The sequence below is a fragment of the Berghia stephanieae genome, chromosome 8, assembly GCF_034508935.2.
Source record: "Berghia stephanieae isolate SIO BIC M18660-M18661 chromosome 8, UCSD_Bste_1.3, whole genome shotgun sequence".
NCBI classification, from domain to species: domain Eukaryota; kingdom Metazoa; phylum Mollusca; class Gastropoda; order Nudibranchia; family Aeolidiidae; genus Berghia; species Berghia stephanieae.
In genome coordinates this window covers 740,684-759,635 of record NC_088367.1, presented here as the reverse complement: position 1 = coordinate 759,635, position 18,952 = coordinate 740,684, and the positions used below count along the sequence as shown (strand labels likewise).

The following is an 18,952-nucleotide window of genomic DNA, read 5'->3' as shown; positions in this document are numbered from 1 at the left end:
ACACACACACACACACACACACACACACACACAAATCAGTAAAGTGCACCCAGTTCTTTAGCCTCAATTAGTTTACCAATTTTCATCTTCATGTACTTAACAATGATACACACACACACACACACACACACACACACACACACACACACACACGCAGAGGATTCAATTAAAATGTTAATTTCCTGGCAATTGCCAACATGAAACATACGTTAACTTAATATTTACGATTAACAAATAAAGCACATACACACCTAACAATAAAGTTCACTCAGTACTTTTAACCTCGGTTAGTTTTTCACTTTATCTCTCTGTACCTATCACTATATTCACTTTGAGCAGTCTGTCTCTCTCCCTCTCTCTCTCTCTCTCTCTCTCTCTCTCTCTCTCTCTCTCTCTCTCTCTCTCTCTCTCTCCCTCTCTCTCTCTCTCACTTTCTCTGTCTCTCTCTCACTCACACACACACACACACCTGGGTGGGGTTCCTGACCTCCCATAGTGGGCAAGGGGGTACATACTATGTCTTCTATCCTTTTATATCTGTTTTCCAACATGCTTTCTGTCTTTTGTCTTGGAATGAGATTACTTGGTTTTTTCCTGGCCCTGGCCAGAGTCCTAACTGGAAGGGAAACAGTTAAATGCACAGTTATTGTTTTGGGATGATGATATTTTTTTCCTTGTAAATCATCTCTCTGTTATGTATTTTTATATTTGTTATTTTGAATGTATAATGTAAGCATTTCGAAAATACGAATCTCATTTCTTCTTCACTGACCTCAATAGTCATTTCATCTTCCAAAGCCCTATCTAATTTATGTTTTTCATTTTCAATATCAAATTTGTTTGCTGTGTTGAAACGTGAATAAAATTTATTTAGTGTGTCAATTTCGATATCTTCTGATATAATCGTGGGCTTTGGATTATAGTTAACAGCAGTTTTAAGCCCCCGCCACGTGTCCCGTATATCCCCAGAAGAAAAGCATTTTTCAATTTTATTTTTGTACTTGTCTCTACAACTAGATATTACTCTCTTTATCTCTTTTTGTTTTGTTTTCAGATCTTTTTTGTTTCCACTAGTAAGAGAGTTTTCTTTTGGTTCAATAAAAGTTTTAGATCTTTTGTTATCCATGGCTTGTTGTTAGGATAATATTTTATTTCTTTTTTACAAGACACTAGCTGTTCACAGAATTTTAAATACTCACTCACACAGTCATTCAGCTCATCCACACCATCACATGATTCGATAAAAACATTCCAGTCAGTGCATTCAAAACAACCATGCAACTCCTCACACACACTTTCGTTCATGACCTGAACACACTTCACTACTGGCTTACAACGTTTGATGACAGGGCGATATATAGGTAATAATAATAACATATTGTGGTCCGATGAACCGAGTGGAGCTCTTGGAAAACATTTATAGGACTTGTCAATATTACAGAAAAATAGGTCGAAGGTAGATTTGTCACGAGTAAAGCACTGAACAAATTGTGAAAGTCCAGGAATTATTATATTATTGCAAGAATATGAGAAGTATGCTGTCTTATAAAAGTAAAAGTCCAAAGAGGTATAAATGATTTGCGTTTTTCTCACAAATTTATAAAATCATCAAAACAATTCAACAATACCACGACCTTCATACCAGAATCCAGCGGCTACAAATCTAGAAGACTTCATTGAAACAGATTCATAGCACATTTAACAATTGGACCATCTGTTGGAACCAGTTTCCAAACAAAACAATCAACAGATTGTCTAGTTTAACATCTCAACAGGTGCTCTATAGATAATTTTTCATTAAATTTCTGCTCTTCCTTCCTCAGAATGATATCTCAAATTTATTATGGGAGAAAATCAAATCCTGTTCATTTCAAAGTTTATGCGGTGTCCCCTACACTGCTCTTCCTCTTGCAACGGTGAGTCACTCCACGAATACAGACAGTACAGTACTATGTATAAGTTAGAAATAAGAAGTATTAAGCAAGAATTGACCGTTTATATGTGATAAAAATGAATATTCTATTTTCATCAAACTCCTTTGTTATATGATTCAGTCCTTTAACATCTATTTCCAAATGAAGACAATTATAATACCACTGGAAATGTTAAATGGGAGGATTCAAAAACAATTTCCTATTTGAAATTGAAGTCTTGCATTGGTGAGTTAGACAAACTAAAAGATAAAAAGATAGAAATTATTAATTGTTACAGTACCATCTCAAAATATGAATCCCGGCTTTTGACCAGTAGATCTGGATTTAGGCCCATATTAAGCATTTCAAATTCTCTTTCACCTACTTAGGTGTCCCGATAGCTCAGTATGTGAAGCCATTGCTCTACCAACTAAACTATTGGGACTCCCATAGACTAAAGAAACAATTTTTTTTTTTTACTATTTTCTTTATTGTGACCTGATTTTTTGGTTGGTTTAATAATATGCCATCCACTCGCACCCATGCATGTTTTTTTTTTGTTTTTTTTTTACCAATATATGAAGGTTTTGAAGTGTTTACTATTTTATCTCAAAAAGTTTTTCTAAGCCACTTCTATCAATGCACATTTGATTTTTCACATATTTTATGATATTTATGGTTTGAGTCAATTATGTATCTTGTACTTAACTTGTAGTCTTTTATTATTTATTATGGATTTTGATATGCCATGAAACAAAGCAGTTAAAAATTATTCAACTTCAACATAAAGGTTTATCGTATCTCATTCATCCTTTGTGTTTCGTCACAGTTGATGTCTGCTTATCACGATATTCCAATGCTGATTCGTAGAAAAGAGGCCAAAGGTTACGGCACCAAGAAGTTGATAGAGGGAAAATTCAAGGATGGAGAATTGTGTATGATTGTAGAGGATGTTGTCTCTAGTGGTTCCAGTGTCCAGGAAACGGCACAGGTAAGACTCCATGGGTGCAAGATTTAGATTCTGGCTTAATCCAGATTTCCAGCTATTTTAAAATGGATTTTAATTTATTTCTGGCATCTAGATCATCTCAACATAATACCATTTAGAGACAAAGATCACAATTCAAAATAAGTTTCAGACTTTTTGAATGTGTTGAAAATGGATTTCAGGCTATTTTTTAGCCTACTTGCACCCATGTAAGACCAAATTTGCTATTTAAGATAAAAAAAAGTAAGTTATAATTAACACATTTCTGCTCAATTTACCATAGGGACTGTCATAATGTTCTGTGTTTCATTGTCTTTTGCTAGTTTTTGAAAATAAAACAGTGCATATCATCAAATGAAACTCATTGCTCAAATTTTCTTCTGTTTTGAAATATTCTTCTTTGTTCATGGCTTGGTAGCAGATAAAGTCAAAGCTGAAAACTAAAATGACCGATTTTCCAATGGATAAATTTTGCATTTATCTCTCAAAGTGATAATAATCTGATAGAAGCTGTGGCTGTAAAAAGTCATAAACAAAAATGAATAGAACAGCTTTAAAATAGAACAAAATACCAAACGTGGTTCTTCAAAGAGGATGTAATGATTATTTCTCTTGTCATCAATTTGTTTTTTGTTTTTTAGTAATGTATTTATCTTCTCATTGTTTTTTGTTGTTGGCTGAAGGATTGTGAGCCCAAAACTTTCTGTGTTTGATATTTTGTTCTATTTTGAAGCTGTTTTATCATTTTCGTTTATTGTTCTTAGACTTTGGAATCGGTTGGGATAAACGTTAAAGATGCAGTTGTACTCCTGAATAGAGAACAAGGGGGATTTGAAAAGTTACAAAGTGAAGGCATCAACTTACACAGGTATGTGCATATTTTATGTGTCACTGCCCACACACACACACACACACACACACATACGTGTATTCGGCCTTAAATGAGGTCTGTGTCATTCAAACGCACAATGAGGCCCTATAGAAAGAACTGCTTTAAACAGTTTTTATAAGACTTTCTGGCAAGAAGCAATCATCCACAAGATGACTGCAACTTTAAATTTGAGTTAAATATTATTTGAAGCTTTATATTGCCACAAATCAAAATGGGGACATGTGGCCAAAGGAGGTCCAATGATGGGTAATGTGTAACCAGTGTGTATGTGGAATGAGGCCTTATGATTTGTGTGAGAACAGATTGAGGTCATAGAATAAAAAAACCCATTACCATAACTTGGTAACTAAGACTCATGAGAGTTGGAGCTTATTCCAGTTTGGGTAAGAATGAAGTAGGACACCAATGATGCATTACTCTCAATAGGATTCAGGATGCTAGTATTATCGCAGAGACACTTTCCCCCAACAAAACCGGTACTTGTTACACCTTGGTTGAATGGAGCAATCAGTAAATTTTCTTGAAAAATTGCAATGGACTTAGCCAGGTTCGAATTTGGACCGCTTGATCCATAGTCCAATCACCTGCCCATTCAGCCCCATAAGTACAATGCATCTCATATTAAGCGATAGGGTAATGAATAGTAGATGGAGATTGAAGAAAAAGGATTTTTTTAAAAAATCAAATGAAACCAATGCCAGCTCAACATGCCTTCTCTCTGTGCCTTTCTGGCACTGATTTGCCTTTAGCTAACTTGTACAAATTATTAATAGTAGTTATAGAGGTTCAAATCCAATACATGCACAAATTTGCTTCCAGACAGGATAAGAGTCGTATTGAATCAGGACCACATCAGCACAATGCATCTTGTACAAGCCGAGCTGGATCTAACCAAACTCCAGTAGCACTGTTTGTTCTTTTGATAAAAACTTCAAACAGCTCTCAAATTTATTTGCAATTTTTGCGAAGAGAACTGAAATACCCATTTTGTTTTTCTATAATCCAGCTACAAAATCTCCCGATGAGCAATATGGGAGCAGGCACTGATAAAGCATGTGCAATTGGTGGATTTGTATGGGACAGTGCGATACAACCCTACTGATTGCATACAACCTCCATCCAACTAAACGTGACCTCTCCAGGCAGGGCGCACTGTATGAAACAAACTTAAAAAGCCATCATGAATCATAGACGTGTGACAAAACAAACCACAATGAAACATTTTAAAAATTGCCACAACTGTTGAATAATCATCAAAAGGCAAGAATAAATTCTAAATGAAACTTTATTAAACACATTTCGATTGACTTTGTATTAATTACAATTACGTTGATTGGGAATGTTCACGAAACTAAATTAAATAAGTGTTGTCATGTTTATCATGAACCAAGAAAATTTCACTTGATTGTTACTGATACACAACCAACCAAATAATATTTCGACGGTTCAAATCATAGATAATTTTAGTAGCTTTGAATGCCGATTCATGATGTATAAAGATCAAATATAAAAGAAAAATAAACAACAAAAATTATAAGCTACATGTAAGCATAACAAGTAAGTTTATGGGGAATATAGGATCCTGTGTTCACCTGTGTTCCTCTTTAGGATCAGGATAGAATAGATTTAATAATAACATTTAAGGTTGATGAAAGAATGAGTAAAAATAAAACTAATACTAACCAGAAAAAGGTATGATAAAAGTCTGATGGACGAATGAAAGCTACTACTTTAGGTAAAAAATAAATCAAGTTTGAAATGAGTAACACTGAATTGGATTTAGATATCAAGTAACAGCATTAACCATGGCGGTAAGGGTTAGAGGCCAGGGGAAAAATAAATTAAAAAATGATCCTTTTTGAGTTCATCCCATCACACAGAAAGTGCATTGAATTACATTTATCTAAATCATACAAATCATTTAAAAAGTGAAGAAATGTAGGCATCATGATTCATATTTTAACAAATAACATTTTTATTAGGTTTTCAACCAATTTTTCAAATACAATCTATATAATCATAACAAAAACATTTGTGAAAAAAAAATATGATGGTGATGATGATGATGATGATGATGATGGTATATCACTTTATTTACTATTCATGTACTCAGATTAATTTTCTATTTTAACTTGATTAGAAATCTTCGGTACTTTATTTCTTGTTGCCATCAATTCCCTTCCATATTGATTGAGAATTCTAAAACATAGCATTTCCAACCTTTTCACAGTGTTAAATTCAGTACTTTTCATAAGTCGTAAGAAATTGTGAATATTAGGATTACCGATTAATCAACATTGAATTAGACAACATATATTTCTTTCATTCACATTCGAGGAAAAACTAACAGACAGTGATATTCATATTCTTGTTTGTTTGTTTGTGGGGTTTAACGGCGCTTTCAACACAAACTAGGTTATATAAGAGCCAATATCCATATTCAATAATCCCACCAAGCTCACATATATACTTTTTTCTCTAACTTATTTTTACCCCCATCTCCCTCGTTCTATTAGAAACAAATGCAAACTTGTTTGTTTATCCAACCCCTGAAAATACCGTCTATTGCAGTGTAGTGGTCAACTGTGCACTAAACCTTAAGTACCATTTAAAGGACAAGGTCAAGTGCAAGTTGGAGATTACTATGGAACAGGAAAAATAGACAAGCAGGTGTTCAGCCCACTGTATCCTTCCTTCACTGGCTCCATGAGTAAATACACTCAACAGTATTAATCATACAAGGCCAATGAACAAGTTAATGTAGCCTATTTAGCCTCTCCCTAATGCCAACTTACTAAGTCTAATTTTTGTGATAGAAATACGGTGAGACATGTTCACCATATTCAAGTATTCTTCATATTTAAATTATGACCTGATGTTCTTGAAAAGTTTAAATGAACCTGTATTTGCCACCTCTTCATTCCATTCTTGTATATACATGCCTTGTATTCTTTGTAAAGAGACAAGAACAAATCAACATGTTTTACACTTTGTAATTCCCAATAAATCCCCAGACCACAATGGTACAATAACGTTTTTACTAGACTAGCCCAGGTGACTGCATTTGGATTAGAAACAGTCATTTTTAACAATTCATCATATATAAAATTATTAACAAAAGAGAGCATTTATACAACACAATATCCACTAAACGTGCTCAAAGCACTTTACAATGGGTCCCCAGCCGCAACAACACTCAACACAAAGGGCGGGTCATGCAGCATATTAGACTCGAACATGGGATTTAAGCGCTTTTTCCGATCAAGGACTCAACTACTCAATGGGGTTTGAATCCATGACTTCAGTTAACACTGGATCAGAAGTCGTGTTGCTAACCTCTAGACCACATAGCAATACAAATTATCATGTAAAGGAAATAATTTTAAAAGTACTCATGTCACCACAAAAGTTATGTGTGATAGTGCATTTCATTCAGCAAGACAAAGATAAAACACAATCGTCCATTAAAAACACTATTGAATAAAAACTATGTTTGAGTTTCATAACAATCATCCATTAGCTAAAAAAACTTATTAAGCAACAGGCAATTTTATAGACAGACATGTTCAGCCATCGTAAGAGTCATTGATATCTGAAAGATATCATGTACACAATATTTCTTATATCAAGAGAAGGTTAAAAAAGAAAGTGACAACAATTTTTATATGGATGTGATATAATCAATCATGTAGGTTACTGTTATTTTTGGACTAATACTTTCCTACAGATTTTTTTATTTCGTTGTAACAGAAATCCTTAACATTTCGCCATGACCTTGCATTTAGACATTGTTCTTGATTTATTGCTCTTTCAATATCTGCTTTACCGGGTACTTTTTTCATTCTTATGAATACCGAAAGGTGTTTAAGAACTGCATGTCTTTCTGCTTGTGTCCATTTATGCCTTTTCCCACTTTTTCTCGTACCAGAGGAATTCTCATTAAGTCCCACACGTTCATATCTGTCTACAATAGCGTATGGCTCCTTGATCTCACTTGGCCCTAATTCTTGTGTGTCTTTTTGGCATTTCTCCACTTCTTCATCCATATCTGACTCTCCTGAGCTACTGTTGTTATCTGGTTCCAATTCAAAATTTCCTTCCAGTGAGTAGTCCTCCCACAGGTGCTTTTCCCAGCGTTGATTTTCATAAGTATTTTTGCAACTTTGGCCTTTTGGAGAATGTCATGAGGTAAGCGATAAAAATCGCGGTGAACGCGGATATCATGTCCCAGAAATTGAGCTAACTGGTCTTGTTCAGTGTCAGAAATTTCTAAAGCTTGGGATATAGTTGCAACTTGTTTTCTTAAAGACGTCCAGGTAAAAATATGTGGATTGGAAACACCAGCTTCAATTGCCATAACTCTAATGACATCGCTTCCACGATATGGCCTCTCTCCATTTGGAGTAGCGAAGAGGTATTTGCTCTTTATTGATAATCTATCTCTTTCCCTCATGATGATGTCAATCTTGGTCAACATTGAGTGTGTCAGTAGTACAGCTACCCGGCGATTGAATTTGCCTCTGATTTCTATGCGAGTGAATGTTTGAACAAGTCTTCTTTCTGTTTCTGTAAGAGATTGAATGATCTCATCATCAACGGGTTCCTGATTTTTTTTGCCCATTTCTAAATTCTCTAGAGTCAAACGCTGAACCTCACCACCTCTTTTTCTGTTGAAAAGAGAAATTTCACACAAAGCTGCTTTTGCTACAGAGGGATAATCACCCACTTTTAGATTCTTAACATAACTGTACAGTTTTTCTACATCCTGACAACAAGGGAGTAGTTGGGGGCTGTTGAACTTCCTTCTTTCTAGTGATTGGCTTGCTGATGATGAAATGTGATCACACCAGTTTCCAGTGAAAAGGGATAAAAAATTATCAGCATTATCTTTCTGCATTTGGTCACTCTTTTGGATGGCATGTGACTTCAGTATGAATGCACATTTCTTTACAGAGAATCCGAGCTTGAGAGCAAGGGAACCCTTCCCAAATGAATGTGTTTCATCCGAATACTCTGCAACACTGCGGACAGATTCGACAAGGGTGTCAAAGTTTTTCACAAGGAGAGCATTTGTGAGGGATTTAATATTTCCATTTGACCGATCTTCTAAATCTATTACGAGTCGCGCAAGTTCTCTCATTCTACCACAAATATGGCCAGCAGTGTGCTCTTCAACATCACGTTTGTGGTATGTTCGCTCTCCAAATGCAATAATCAATGCATCGCTTTTTGCCTTCTGGGATATCGAGTCATCTTTCATCTTTAGTAAGACATTTTGCCACAAGGACTTTGAAACATTCTTTGGTACAGGTAACATAAGACTCCCTTCCCTATAGGCCCGTCTAGGTTTTCTTGTACAGCAGGTTAAGGAATGAGCTGCTACTTTCTTTTTGCGATATAAGCCTTTACAAGTGGGACAGGGAACAAGTGCATCAACTTGTACATTTTTTCCTCGATATTTTGGAATCAATATACCTTCTCCTTTTTCCAATACATCAAAGTTATGTTTGTAATCTCCTTCTTTTATTATCTTCACCCAAGCTTTCCTTCTCTCATAAGACCCTTTTGGCAATGACAATATTTGGCCAACCGATAACTCATTTTTGTGCTTCATTTCTAAATGTCTAGCCATTTTGATAATCTGTTTATCACAATAAAAACATGAATGATATTTACTCCATTTCTTAAATTGTGGCTGTATATCAATTGGTGGAGCGTTCGTGTTTGTTGTGAACAGCATGGGATACTGAGGGCTTGCACTTCAAGAAGAAGAGCAAGAATCGCTGATGTGTTGATCCACCGGGTAGCTGAGAAATAAGAAGAAATAGAACAATTATAATGTGGCTGGATAAAAATGGAGTGCGATTTTCTTATTTTTCTCAGTCCACTCATGAAAAGATACAATTTACATGAACATTTCAATGAATTTACACTCTAGCCAAAAGCAGTCAGGTCGGCAATTTTTTATCTTCATTTTTTCACCCCATCCACCCACCATCAACAATGGATTCCACACATGTTGGACCTCTATTTGAAAATGTCCTCATTGTGTGGCTTGTGTAACCTATGGATGTCCTCATTTTGACGCCTTTACAAGAGCACAAACACACACATGCAAAAAAAAAGAAAAGAAAAGATAAAAAACATTACCACACAAAGCAAACGTCTAAAAAGACCAGAGATAAAGAAAAGACGTGTATCATAATAAGACAGAAATAAGTAAGCCAAATGGTTATGTCACTCGCCTTTGGTCCTCGAGGGCAGGGGTTCGAATCCCACAGTGGAATTTTTTTCTCAAAACCAGAGTTTTCACGGCTGTATCCCATAGTTCTATCGCACACTTACTTTAAATGCACACTTACTTTAAAGCCTTTTATATAACCTATTCTGTGTTTAAAGGGGCGTTAAAAAAATACCCTTTTTTTTAGAGATAAATAACAATATAAAGTCTATTTCGCATTTAGGCACACTTTTCTCTCCTCACAAACACCGTGCTTGAATCCGGCATCTATTGTAGTAGTTGTAATAATAGTGGCCGAAGTGGAACCACGTCTCATCAATTGGAATAGTCAAGCCATATTGAACATGATGGGTGAATGGATGGGTGACAAAAAACTTGTCTCCCAGAAATTATTGTCAGGGCGTTGTGTCCTTTAAATGCATTAGCTCACTCAACTCAGGTGTAAATGAGTACCTGGCAGTTAAGACAGCTCTGCCTTTGTCCCATTAAATTGTAACGCACCTAACAGGTCGCCTGTCTTGTCCTATGTGTTACATGTTTGCTGTTTATTGGGGAAAGTGAATTGTCATTGTAAAGTGCTTAGACCGTAGATAAGCGCTTTATAAATGCAACCTTTTTTATTCTTTTTACCATACTTTGTTTTCATAGGAGATCAGTTAAAATGAGATCTCAATTATAATGAGACATTTTGATTGGAATGGAGGTCACAATGCTTAATACGAAATGTTTGGGAACAAGAAATTACCTCAGATTAACCGTCTTTCCAGATTATTCACTATAGACAATACAATAGAGAAATAGGTTGGTTTTTGTTTTTTTTTCATTACGGATTAACCCACAGTTTTGGACTAGCCTTTCCGGTGCTTATGTATATATTTAATTTTTATTTACTTAGCAATATGATTAACACTGGACTAAGAATTTTCAAATCCCCATTTGCCTACCTTGAACTTTTATTTGATATCTCTTCGTCTGAAAGTTTAATGTCTTCTTCATCGGTGGAATTGGGCTCCCTAAAAGAAAATGGTTTCATATATATTTATATATATATATAATAATCTGTATTTGTTCCTTTACAGAACAATTGAACAAATAAAATATTTAAAATTAAAAAAATAAATTGCTACATAAAAAAAGAAGAAAAAAGAAGGAACAGGTACCACAGAACATATAATTTATTCTAACAGCTTCCTGGAAACTTACATAATATACATGGTAGTGTAGTACTCTCACCATATTCACATCTGTGATGAATGTCATAATAAATGTTAAGTGTCTCAAAAGGTCACACCGACCAGACGAAAAATCACATATTGCTCATGGTCATTAGTCTGACCACTAACCATCAAAATTATTATCAATATCAATATTATAGTCAACGTGATTTCTCTTAATAATTAAAAAATGTTGAATCATTCCAGGAGAGTAGATAATTAATTTTCAAGAAATAATGAGGTTAGCAATCCCAATTATATTACTTTTAAAACATACCATTCACTAGAGGAACTATCAGTGAAAGGATTTCTGATAGAATCAGGGTCACTCGGGTCAAGTTCTGCTTCTGGTTTTAAGATGTCGTGTTTCCTGTTTACTTCATTATCTTCATCCTCTTTCGGAGATTCTGATACTTTGTTGTCTCTTTGTGATTTTCTGTGTATGAAATATCAAAACCCAGTGATTAGGTCTACCATTACAAATGATAAGACGAGATGAGCAAAGACTCATTAAAAGTAAGTGACGATAACAGCAACAATGATAATATTAAAGGTAAAAGTTAAAGCATTTTTGTTGACAATGGTGATGATGGTCATGATCAGAGTGTGAGTTCAGTGACTGTAGGTAGTGGTGACAGAGAAAATGTTAGTGATAGTGATGGAGAACGTTATGGTCAAGTGGTATTCTTACTTAACTTATTTATATATTAATAAGACATCAAGTTGGTTTTTTTTTACATGACTTGATACAAGAAAGCGAGCACACAGGGAAAATTTCTATCAATGCATTATTTAATTATATATCAATTGGAACTGTTTCAGTGTTCACTGCCAACTTAGTTTCCAGCCTGTTATAACCCCCACCCGAGACACAACAATGTAGTGCGCGTCATGACCAGATCCAAACATTGACTTATATTCTTACAAACTACACATTTGTTTCAAAGTTTACAATAGATGCTGACACAATAAGGAAATATTGCCATAGAATATTTAATCCGAAAGAAAAACTAATGACACGGTTGGTATTTTTCTTCAATAGTCAAAAAAGAGCAGAAGTACAAGGCACAGTCACAACTTTGTCGAAGTCGAAACTGTGTTTACATGAAAGTCTGAAAGAAAGTTATGAAGAATAATTAGTGTGACTACTAAGTAATAAAAACAAAATACTATAATTTAATATCTTACCTTTCATTTAATTCCTGCAAATGCGAAAAAAAGTTCTTGAAAGTCAAACGTTTAGTAGACATGTTGATTTTAGACCCTCGCAAACTTTTTCCAGGAAATCGAAACTAGAACAATCGGAACTGCTATTAGGTACTAAACTCTTATTTGATTGGCTGAAATCAGCCAATCAAATAAAGCATTTCAAAAGATGACACGAGAATGACTTGCTCATGAGCCCGTGGGTTGTGTGTGAAAATAAGATCAAAATATGTGTATAATGGGCTATACACACGTTACCAATGAAGTGGACAAAATGAGGTCTTCGTTTTATTTCCACTTCAGGTCCTCATTCTAGACATTACATAGACCATAGAGGTCTTTAAAAAATGAGGTCCAAAATGTTGGACCTCTATTTGAAAATGTCCTCATTGTGTGGCTTGTGTAACCTATGGATGTCCTCATTTTGACGCCTTTACAAGAGCACACACACACACACACACACACACACACACACACACACACACACACACACACATTCTCTCTCTCTCTTTTTTTTTTTTTCTTCTCTCTCTCTCTCCTCTCTCTCTCTCTCTCTCTCTCTCTCTCTCTCTCTCTCTCTCTCTCTCTCTCTCTCTCTCTCTCTCTCTCTCTCTCTCTCTCTTCTCTCAAGGTAGGTTTTCCTTATTTTTATTTGTCTCACTATTTCAATTAATATATATATATATATATATATATATATATATATATATATATATATATATATATATATATATATATATATATATATATATATATATATATATATATATATATATGAAAATCATTGTTTCATCTCAAGTACCAAATTCCATATGATTTTGATGAAAAATACTTTCATATCCTTGTGATTTCAGTGTTTTCACCATGACGGATGTTTTGACGGTTCTTCGCAGTTCTCGCAATTTGGAGCCAGAGATGGTAGATCGTGTATCTAAGTACATTGCTGAAAACAAGTTTAAGCCTAATGAGCCTGTACCGTCTTCTGTAAAACCAAAGGTAAGGAAGGACTGTTAACTAACATTGGTATCTAAGTACATTGCTGAAAACAAGTTTAAGCCGAATGAGCCTGTACCATCTTCTGTAAAACCAAAGGTAAGGAAGGACTGTTAACTCACTGACTGCCATGACCGACACGTCTCGTTTTTTTTCATTCTAAGCCTGACTGCCAAGACCGAACCCCCTCGGTTTCATACTTTGCTATTTATTATCTGTATTCACCGAACAGTATCGGCCGTGGCAGTTTGCCGACGTCGTAGTTCGCGACTTTCGCTTTGTTTTCATACCAAACATGATCGGGTACTTTGTACTGTTGACATTTTTTACTAGCACGAATAGTACTCGATAAACTGACTTCTTTTCCGTGATTTTCAACCATGGCAGAAAGAACAAGAAGAAACGTATTTGATGATTTTCAAGCCCCAAATCCTTATATTTCTACTTAGCGAAGATGATTTTGATGAGCCAGACATGTGTTTAAGTAATGATAATGACAGTGACTTTGTTCCTGAGCATTCTAGTAGTGGTAAAAAGAGACAACGAAGGGTCGTAAGTAGCAGTTCTAGTACTAGTAGTACAAGCGATTCTGATTCAGACTTGGACATTCGTAAGCTCCATGAATCATCTTGTCGAACGACATTTCCCTGAACCACTGCCAGCAACCAGCAAAAAGATACCTAGAAGGTCATGCAAAGTATGTACAGACAGGGCTAAGGCAGATCAGAACAGAGATCGTACATCGAGAAAACGACAAGAAACAAAGTATTGGTGCCCTGATTGTAAGGTCCCGTTGTGCGTTGACAATTCGTGTTTCAAGGATTTTCACACCAAGCAAAATTATTTGTAATTTTTTAGGGAAACATTCACCAAATCATATTTTTTTTTGTTTCTTATATTATTGTTATGTTGTTACTTGGTTTCTGTAAAGAAAACAATTATGTTATAGATATTTAGACAGTAAGACAGTCCGAGGAAGAGTTATAGTTATACCCTTTAACAAAATTCTTGTTTTTGGCAATAAACACCCTATTTTCAAAAAACATTGTAAAATCCAGAATAAAGCTACATGAAATTCAATGGCATCATTTGAAAGAACAACTAAAACAGGTTTGTTTGCTTTTTAAAGTGTTTTATTATCTTAAAAAGTGTGGTCATTATGATTTTTGGAGTAACATGCGGGAACCTCTGGCAGTCAAGGGAATTCCATTTTCGAAACCTGTGGCAGTCAGTGAGTTAACTAACATTGGTATCTAAGTACATTGCTGAAAACAAGTTTAAGCCTAATGAGCCTGTACCGTCTTCTGTAAAACCAAAGGTAAGGAAGGACTGTTAACTAACATTGGTATCTAAGTACATTGCTGAAAACAAGTTTAAGCCTAATGAGCCTGTACCGTCTTCTGTAAAACCAAAGGTAAGGAAGGACTGTTAACTAACATTGGTATCTAAGTACATTGCTGAAAACAAGTTTAAGCCTAATGAGCCTGTACCGTCTTCTGTAAAACCAAAGGTAAGGAAGGACTGTTAACTAACATTGGTATCTAAGTACATTGCTGAAAACAAGTTTAAGCCTAATGAGCCTGTACCGTCTTCTGTAAAACCAAAGGTAAGGAAGAACTGTTAACTAACATTGGTATCTAAGTACATTGCTGAAAACAAGTTTAAGCCAAATGAGCCTGTACCGTCTGCTGTAAAACCAAAGGTAAGGAAGGACTGTTGACTAACATTGGTATCAGATACCACGAGACAGTCGTCGATGTGTGATATTAATTGTAACTCAAAAGGATTTTGAGTTGATGGAAAAAGTATCTAAATTTTTGAAACAACATTGAAGAGTGAGATAAATATGCAAACAGTGCAGTCTGCTTATATCTTTACATCAACTTCAACAATATTTATTTATAAGGAGGGACACAATTTTGAAAAATTAAGGCATTAATGAGTATGACAAAAGTATCTCTTTTTATTTTTATATAGTTTTGGACCTGTTTTTTTCCCACCTTGTGAAGGGGATAAAATATGGGAGTGAACAATATACAACCATGATAATATATTGCCCTTTGTAAAAGAGCAATTGAAGGGAAATAAAAGCAAACTGAAGAGGGGAGGGTATGGCTGAAAAATTAAACTGTATTTTGGTCAACTATGTTTATGCATAATAAAAAAATAGAAAAAGTTTTGAAGGGAATGGCAGAATTAGCTAGCATCTATTTCTATGGATGATGTCATTGTTACTGTGTTAGCCAATAGGTTGACTTCACTACCTCCTCTACTGCCACTAACATCAACATACCACCCCAGAATCATCTCTACCACCACCAATATCAAACCATAATCACTACCACTATGCCACTATAGTAACAACAGTACTTTCACAACAATTTGATGATTTTTAGAGGAATCACTATGAGCTAGACCAATTTTCAATATTTCACGCAGCAGGAACTTTGATAAATTGTGTTTTTTTTTAAGGGCTTTGCGACTTTTAAAGTCTCTACTAAATTATTATCCAGTGTTATTTCCTGCATAGATTCATGAAAACATAGTGCCTGCATGTCAACATCATACAATTTTATATTATGTTAATTTCTTTTTTAATTATTCTTTTCTTATGTTTGTCGTCAAGAGTTATCAATTCATCAGGAAGGTGTTAGTCTTGTTATCACTTGTTGACCCGGGCATGAGAGAAAACATTTAATACGTAATTTTATGAACAATCAACGGACTTTTTACCTCTCTATACTGCTTCAGGCATTTAGAATTTTAATTTTAATTTTAGGAACCAAGTTTTCTAGAAAGAGCCAAGCTGTGCTCAAACATGGTTAGCCAACGGCTTCTTAATATCATGGAGGAAAAGAAGAGCAACCTGGCTGTATCTGCTGATGTCACAAACTCTAAAGAGCTTCTTGATGTAAGGAAATTAATATTTTACTTACTGTTTGGTCTGAGTCCATGGATTGTGAAATTGTTGGGTGGACAAAGTATTTCACTGAAAACTGGGATTAAACAAAATTGAAAATAACAAAGGAGGAATTAACATGCAGTGCAAGGAATGAATGATGAAATTGAATGTAAACTTTGACTTGAGCAATAAAGTTAAATGGTTCTCCAAATCATTTAGATAACTGTGATCATTTATAATATAGACTTTAAGTGTATTGTGAGCAGTTTTGGAATGAGATAATAAATGTCTTGATTTATTTATTTTTACAAGCTGTGTAACTTTGGAATTTGATTTGTATGTTATGTGTTAAGGGTATGAAGAGGAGTTGGAGAGGGGGGGGGGGGGGGGGGTGTAGTTTTAGTCAACAAAAGTTCCAAAATTATTATTACCACAGATGATGTTACAATTTCACTTCATTATTTTTTATTTGGTTAAATTTTATTATTTTCTGACAGCTTGTAGAGAAGACTGGACCGTATGTCTGCATGGTTAAAACACACGTGGACATACTGGAGGATTTCAGTCAAGATGTCGTCGACAAGCTGAAGAACTTGGCTGTCAAGCACAATTTTATGTTGTTTGAAGACAGGTTTGTTTCTTCATTGAATTTCAAGTCTTTCTCATTGGATAATTAGAGTATTTCATTCAATAAAATATCTATAATGTGGTTTGTGTTTAGCCTTAATTTCCATATTCCATATCAAGCAATGTGGAATTGCAAAATCTGCAGGTTGAGTGAGTGTATGAATTTAATAAAATGTTAAAAAAATTATCTATCAAAACTAACATTTTCTTCACTTATCCCTGAAGTCATTGTTAAGAGCTGCTGATTTTATGGGGTGCTTTTGTCTTCTTTTTTTTCATATATTTTTATGACTTGTTTTTTTTTTTTTTCAATAGAATGACTTTTTTCATAATGTTATTTTTGATTTATTCTTTTTTAAAAAAATGTTCAAACATGTTGTTCTTGAGCTCAATAAATGCAGTCATATTATGTTCAAAAGGAGTGATTAAAGATTAACAAGAAAGGAAGAAAATTTTATATACTTATCTTTTCTATTCATTCAGGAAATTTGCAGACATTGGCAATACAGTGGTCCACCAATTCAGTGGAGGAATGTACCATATCAGTGACTGGGCTCACATCGTCAATGCCCATATAGTGCCTGGCTCTGGGGTGATCCAGGGCCTCAAAAAGGTGAAGCTAGACGTTTTAATGAGAGTGGAATACTTTAAATATTATCTAATTCATGGATATAAATACTTGAGTAGTTGCGTTTCTCATTTTATAAAAGTCTCATGTGTTAACATATATGGTGTTTTATTTTATTGTTTTGTTTTTTGTTTTTGTTTTTTAATAATTTTATTCTGGTGATTATAATTACTTACATTTTTATTCTCATAGGACAATGACTTTTTTGTAAGCATTTTTAAAAAGGGTCTCCCTTAAGAATTAATAAATATAATGATAAATTCCATTTATTCGTCCCATGCGATAGACTATCCAAAGGGTGGCAAGCAATTGCTATTGTCCCTTTCATGCTATATAAACCGGGATAAACTCTAGCTCCATGGGCCCAATGGCTCTGAAGGACTACTCACCACCCTTTATTCGTCCCATATGGGTAATTTTGTCTTTAACTCTCTCCTTACCAGCCATTTTTAGAATTTCCCCCGAAAATTCACACCCACCCAACACTAAAATAGACTTTTCTTACTCAAACAGAAAAGCAACAAGCACATTCTATACATAATATTGTTCCACAGTATGAAACTTATTTTCAAAATGTCGAGTTTTTTAGCGAAAGCAGAAAGAAATGAAATCTGGATGAGAAAAGTGACGGTTTCATCGTAACAAATGTGACGATTTTCCTATGGGTGGTAAGGAGAGGGTTAAGGCTTTATTTCAAGGGAAGACTGGAATAACCCAGATATCATCCGCAGTGCAGCGCTGCAAAATGAGCTAGGTCGAGGCGACTTGCTCAGGGTCACAAAGCGCAGCAGGTATTCGAACTCGGTACTTATCGGATATGAGGCAAAAACCATATCGCTGAGCCACACTGCCCCCTGCAAAATAAGGCTTATGTAGCTGGGGTCTATCTCAGTTTACTGAGTTTTTGTTGCATTAAACAAACAGTAACATTTTTCTTGTTATCCTTTGTACAGGCTCTTGGTGTGTCATAAGTACTTTCTGCTGATCAAACTTAGGTCCAAGCTCACACCTGTCTTCCAGTTGTAACTTGTGTTACTCAGGAGTCCAAAAAATGATTAAAGAACAAAAACAATTAAACCAGAGCTGTTATATAGAGTAATATCCACTAAATGTGCTCAAAGCGTTTTACAAAGGGTCCCTGACCAACAGCAACACTTAACATGTAGAACGCAACATGAAGCCTGTTAGGCGATATTACAATTTTTCTGACAGGTACTCATTTTACACCTGAGTACTGTGACAGAATGTGAGTAAAGAGTCTTTTCCAAGGACTCAACTATGCACAGAGCGAGGCTGGAACCCAGGACCTTCCTGTCCGAAAGTGAGTGTCATACATAGCCGCAAATAT

At 35.0% G+C, this 18,952-nt stretch overlaps 3 protein-coding genes across 4 annotated transcripts in view; 1 reads left to right on the top strand and 2 right to left on the bottom strand.

Moving 5' to 3' along the window:
* LOC144977985 (uridine 5'-monophosphate synthase-like) overlaps positions 1–18,952 on the top strand; it is a 32,287-nt gene that overhangs the window by 6,496 nt on the left and 6,839 nt on the right. For both annotated transcript variants that reach the window (XR_013646446.1, XM_078923391.1), the window contains exons 2-8: positions 1,824–1,916; positions 2,743–2,904; positions 3,666–3,769; positions 13,309–13,450; positions 16,227–16,358; positions 16,847–16,980; positions 17,460–17,589. Coding sequence is in view for 1 of the 2 variants with exons in the window: in XM_078923391.1 (XP_078779517.1) it covers positions 1,824–1,916; positions 2,743–2,904; positions 3,666–3,769; positions 13,309–13,450; positions 16,227–16,358; positions 16,847–16,980; positions 17,460–17,589 (897 nt within the window). In the remaining variant the exon portion in view is untranslated. The remainder of the gene's footprint in view (positions 1–1,823; positions 1,917–2,742; positions 2,905–3,665; positions 3,770–13,308; positions 13,451–16,226; positions 16,359–16,846; positions 16,981–17,459; positions 17,590–18,952) is intronic.
* Positions 5,061–12,605, bottom strand: LOC144977986 (uncharacterized). The gene is made up of 4 exons (XM_078923392.1): positions 12,437–12,605; positions 11,526–11,684; positions 10,979–11,047; positions 5,061–9,600 (listed from the first exon to the last, which is right to left on the bottom strand). Exons 1-4 carry the CDS (start codon positions 12,496–12,498, stop codon positions 9,555–9,557), a joined length of 336 nt encoding a protein of 111 aa, XP_078779518.1. The 5' UTR covers positions 12,499–12,605; the 3' UTR covers positions 5,061–9,554.
* On the bottom strand, positions 7,794–9,538 carry LOC144977906 (uncharacterized). The gene has a single exon (XM_078923320.1). It carries the CDS (start codon positions 9,531–9,533, stop codon positions 7,794–7,796), a length of 1,740 nt encoding a protein of 579 aa, XP_078779446.1. The 5' UTR covers positions 9,534–9,538.